This window comes from Herpailurus yagouaroundi, unplaced genomic scaffold (assembly GCF_014898765.1).
Source record: "Herpailurus yagouaroundi ecotype Mexico unplaced genomic scaffold, PumYag 118779, whole genome shotgun sequence".
Lineage (NCBI taxonomy): Eukaryota > Metazoa > Chordata > Mammalia > Carnivora > Felidae > Herpailurus > Herpailurus yagouaroundi.
In genome coordinates, this window is record NW_024421879.1 from 3069 (window position 1) to 7424 (window position 4356).

Below are 4356 nucleotides of genomic sequence, written 5' to 3' on the forward strand. Positions count from 1 at the left end.
CCACCCAGGTATCTCAGTGTCACAGGGAGTACTGGAAATGCAGAGAAATGAACCCAGATCTAGGGGTTTCAGCTACTGGGAGTCTGTTCTTTCTCCAGACACTGGAGGGGGCACATTCTCTAGAGCAGATATATATATAGAGATATATCTATATCTATATCTATATCTATATCTATATCTATATCTATATCTAGGCCCACAGAGAGTTAAAGTGAGGACTGCACCCGTGCAATACCCAGTTTTCCTTCTCCCATATGATGGTACAAGGGCAGCCACCTTTCTGAAGTCATTACACTGCTCAAGCTCAAGTTCGCTGTGGTGATGGCCAAAGGCTTCGGAGCCCATACTGGTGGGACTGAAGGTGTTTTTCACCACATGCTCAGCTCTGGCTACCAAGCCTGCCAACTGATGGATCACACAGGAGGCAGAGTTGCAGGAGCTTTTCCGGACAGTGATGCTGATTTGCAGGATGGAGGGAAAGAGGCCCATCAGTGAGGCTATGTAAGAGAGATCCCATCTGCCCCATGGGTTACTCATGGTAAAATTGCTGCTCTAAGAGGCACCAGTTAACGTTACATCTTTCCTCAATCACAATTATCACTGCAGAAATACACAGGCTCTTGGGGAAAATGCCATGATCACTCCCACAGGGGTGTCAGAAAACCCAAGGTGGCTCCGGGTGAGTGACCATGGAACACAGAGCTGTAACAGCCTGTCTTTCCTGTATAAATAAACTGCAAATCAAGAAAGGCTTATGAGACACAGAGAATTATGGCCCCAAACTGATCCTAACATGAGGATTGTCTGGAAGTCACATCCCACTCAAAGGCATCAAATATCCCTTGTTAGAAATACAAAAATTCCCCGACTTACCTGGAAGAAAAGGCGATTTTACAGCATTGGGTCCCCTAGGTGCTTACCTGTTCTTTACTGCTCCTGTTCTTCCTACTTGAGGTTGGTCCAAGGACTAGCTACTCCACCCTGCACCCAGCTACCACAGGGCTGAGGCTACTTCTAAGCACAGGTCCCTGAATCTGGGAAGCCTGTGGTGTGGGCCAGAGCAATAACCACCACCGCTCAGGTCTTTTGAGAAATATACTTTTATTCCCCATCGGCAAACACATTCACAAGCAGGACTGAGAAGCCGTGCTGTGATTCCTCAGGGGAAGCACAGGGCTGCCCCCCATCTCTTCCTGCGTGATTCTCTTCTGGCCTGTTCCTCTTGCTCTCCTCCCATCTGAGGTTCCAGACATCCACTGCCATAAAGAAAGCCACCGATACCAGCAACCCGAGAGGACCACATGTATCATGATATAGGAAGGAAGGAAGAAAGGACATTAGAAAAGAGAGGGAGGGGTTTAATCGGCATCCTGGATCATGCCATCGTGAGGGCCGTGGTCTCTGTCCAAGCTGCTGGCCATGACCCTTTTCTTGCCGGGTGCTCCGACCCCAATTGCAGTCTGAGGGAACGTGTGAAACTTGTTGAGGTCCTGTGTGTATGTGCCCAGCACACAGGTGCTCAGATTACTGCACCGCTTAGCTCGGAAGCTGTCCAGGCTGCAGGGAAAAGACATGCCAGGTGGTACCATGCACCAGGGTCTGCCCCTGTGGCGATCGCTCAGAAGGTTAGACCAGGGAGGGGGCACTCTGAGTGGGGGCAGGAGGGGCAGGCAGGAGGGCAGCTCACACATCCTCCATTAGGAGAACTCCGAGGTTTGCTGAGCCAGGGCAGCGTGGGGCAGGGTTGCAGCGGGGAAGGGGTGCCCTTTCCTAGCCTTCCGCATGCCGCTCAGTCCTTCTTGCTCTGCAGAGAGGTCCTTAGGGTAGATGCAGGTGCAGCACATGCCAGGCAGTGCCGGGGCCAGGCCAGGGGCTGGCGTGAGCTCCAGGCTCAGGGGACACGGGGAGGTGGGGCCGGGGAAGTGTTTCTGGCCCCATGACAACATGCACGTCTCCACAGATCCTACACATCTCAAGCCCCCAGACCTACCTCAGGTACTGCTCTACCTGACCCCACCCTCTGCAAGGCCTTTGGCTTCACCTTGCAAATGTGCAATGAAGGCTCCATGTGGATTCGAGAGAACGTCAAGTGCAGGTTTACAAGGAGAAACCAATTTCTAAAATCTCCTGGGATCTGTGGGGTCCATCTGCTGGCCTCACACTTACCAGTCCTAACTCCTCCAATGCTGGGAAGTCTCCTCAGTGCTTTCAGACCAGTTTCCGGAGGGAGGGATTTCATATCTTCCCCAATTGCTTTCAGAAATGGATCTTTTTACATGTGGTCTAACCATAGTCTCTGTGTGGGACCTCTGTTTTCAGTGGTGCGTGAGAATAGCTGGGCCCCAGGCCGAGGAGAGCCATGGCAGTGTGCTGGCCTCCTGTCCAGCCGTGTTCCGTCTTAACTCTTAGGATATGCCTTCCTTGGCAGGACAGGAGGGAGGGGATGCCCTGAGCCAAGTGGAGTGGGGATCCTCACCTGGAGCCCTCGGTCTCCTGCTCCTGCTGCAGTTCACTGGCCTTCCTCTGCACAAAGTCCTTCACCATTGCAGCCAGCAGGAGGCGCAGTTCCTCCTCATTGAGCATAGCAGCGTCCTGAGGACTCTCCAGAGCAGACCTGGGGAGGGGAAGAAAACAATAGAAGCTCTGGGTCGCTCCCTGTCTCTCCCAAGATAAGCACCCAGGCTTCCTAGTAAAAGCACCAGAAGCATTCTGTGAGATCAATGAGTTATCTGAAATTTATAATAAAGAATATTGTATATCAGTGCTGTTTTTCAATTATGTGCTACACACCTTATATCAGAAAATATACACTCCCCTTTGCCCAGCTCACCAGTTGGTAAACTTTTAGCACACCACAATTTTGAGAATGGAATTGTCTGATCCCAGGAGGAGTGGGAGAGGAGTGACCTCCAGGCAGGGCTGGCTTACCTGAATGGTGCTGCCTGGAGCATGCCCACCTGGTACAGGGCCAAGATGCCAAGAATCAGGAGAGGAGAGAACTTCCAGAAGCCCATGGCGCTTCTCTGCAAGGGAAAAATAATGTCATTTTCTGCACCAGTTTGAAGTTCCATGAGCCCAAGAACCTGGACTCTGGTCCTGCTTCTTTCTACCTGTAACTCCCTGGCATGGTGGCTTCAGGCTGGTAATGCCATTCCTTTCCCCAGTGTTTCCTCACTGGGGAAGTGGACTGTGGGAAGATCCAGTGAGACTGAAGCAAGCTATCCTAGCAGGACAACTGGGGAAAGAGGACTCAGTCCATAGCCCCCTCCCCACCACCTCACACACTACATTACCTGCTGGCCAGGTCTCCATTGAAGACAATCCCGGGACAATCTCCTGTTTCCTACCCAGAGCTGTACTCCCTGTGTAGGGCTTTGGATCATATCTGGCCATGGTGGGGGGCGGGGGGGGGGGGGGGTTAGCTAAAAAGGGAGTATCTGTCCCATTGGAATCTTAGGGAAACTGAAGAAACAAATACTACTGCTCACCTGCTCTGCACTCTAGTAGAGAATCCCCTGCAAGAACCAAGTTTAGCAGAGTCTCCTGGAAACCAGGGAAAAAGCTCCCAGGACTCACTACTGGGGCTTTCCTTCCTGGGCTGCCGGCCCCTAGTCATTGCACCTATTTGCCACCCACTGGCGCTGGTCCAGGTTCCGAACCGATTTCCCGGGGGACCACTAGGCACAAGACATGATCCCGTGAGCACCCTTGTGTCCTACTGTGTGCACAGTGCCTGCGGAGCTCCAGCGTCCTAAGCGCAAGTGTAGCAAGAGACAGCGAGACTGATGGAAAGATTAAAGCGGGAAGTCTCCGAACTGAGACAGCTCAGTGTACCTGGGGTTTGAATAGCGGAGTAACAGATTTTGTGACGAAGAGACCCAGACAGAAGTGCCCAGAGACTCAAAGATGGGCAGGAAGAGCGGATACAAGAACAACTAATGCAGAAGAGGGAGAGAAGAAGAGGGAGAGAAAGAATCATACAGCGAAGGCAGGAATCTCGGGGCTCACCTGGCAGCAGGCAGCAGGTGGCTTGGAGCCCAGGCGGTGGCAGCTGCGGTAGCGTTGGCGTCGGGCGATGGCGCTGTGGAAGTGTCAGGGACACTTGAGCAGAGCAGTGGCTCGGCTGCCTCCCAGCACCAGCAGCTGCTCTTATTCCCGCCGCTCTGGGTCTGGGTGGGGGGGGCGGGGGGGTGTCCAGGAGCTCTGAGCAACCAATGAGGGAAAAGATCACGTACCCCAGATGGATTGTGTCACCCATTTGCGTCTAGAACCTAGAACATTCAGCGGGACCATCCCACTTGTATTTGCATTGAGGTCATTGATGCAAGTGGAGGGAGGGAGAGGGATGGGACCAAG

At 52.9% G+C, this 4356-nt stretch overlaps 1 protein-coding gene across 1 annotated transcript; it reads right to left on the bottom strand.

The window, feature by feature from the left end:
* Nucleotides 1–1358: 1358 nt before the first annotated feature.
* Nucleotides 1359–4136, bottom strand: LOC121026501 (calcitonin-like). Its single transcript, XM_040469342.1, has 4 exons — nucleotides 4009–4136; nucleotides 2929–3023; nucleotides 2477–2614; nucleotides 1359–1557 (listed from the first exon to the last, which is right to left on the bottom strand). The coding sequence occupies exons 2-4, from the start codon at nucleotides 3012–3014 to the stop codon at nucleotides 1359–1361; spliced, it is 423 nt and encodes a 140-aa protein (XP_040325276.1). The 5' UTR covers nucleotides 3015–3023; nucleotides 4009–4136.
* Between the last annotated feature and the right edge of the window lie 220 nt (nucleotides 4137–4356).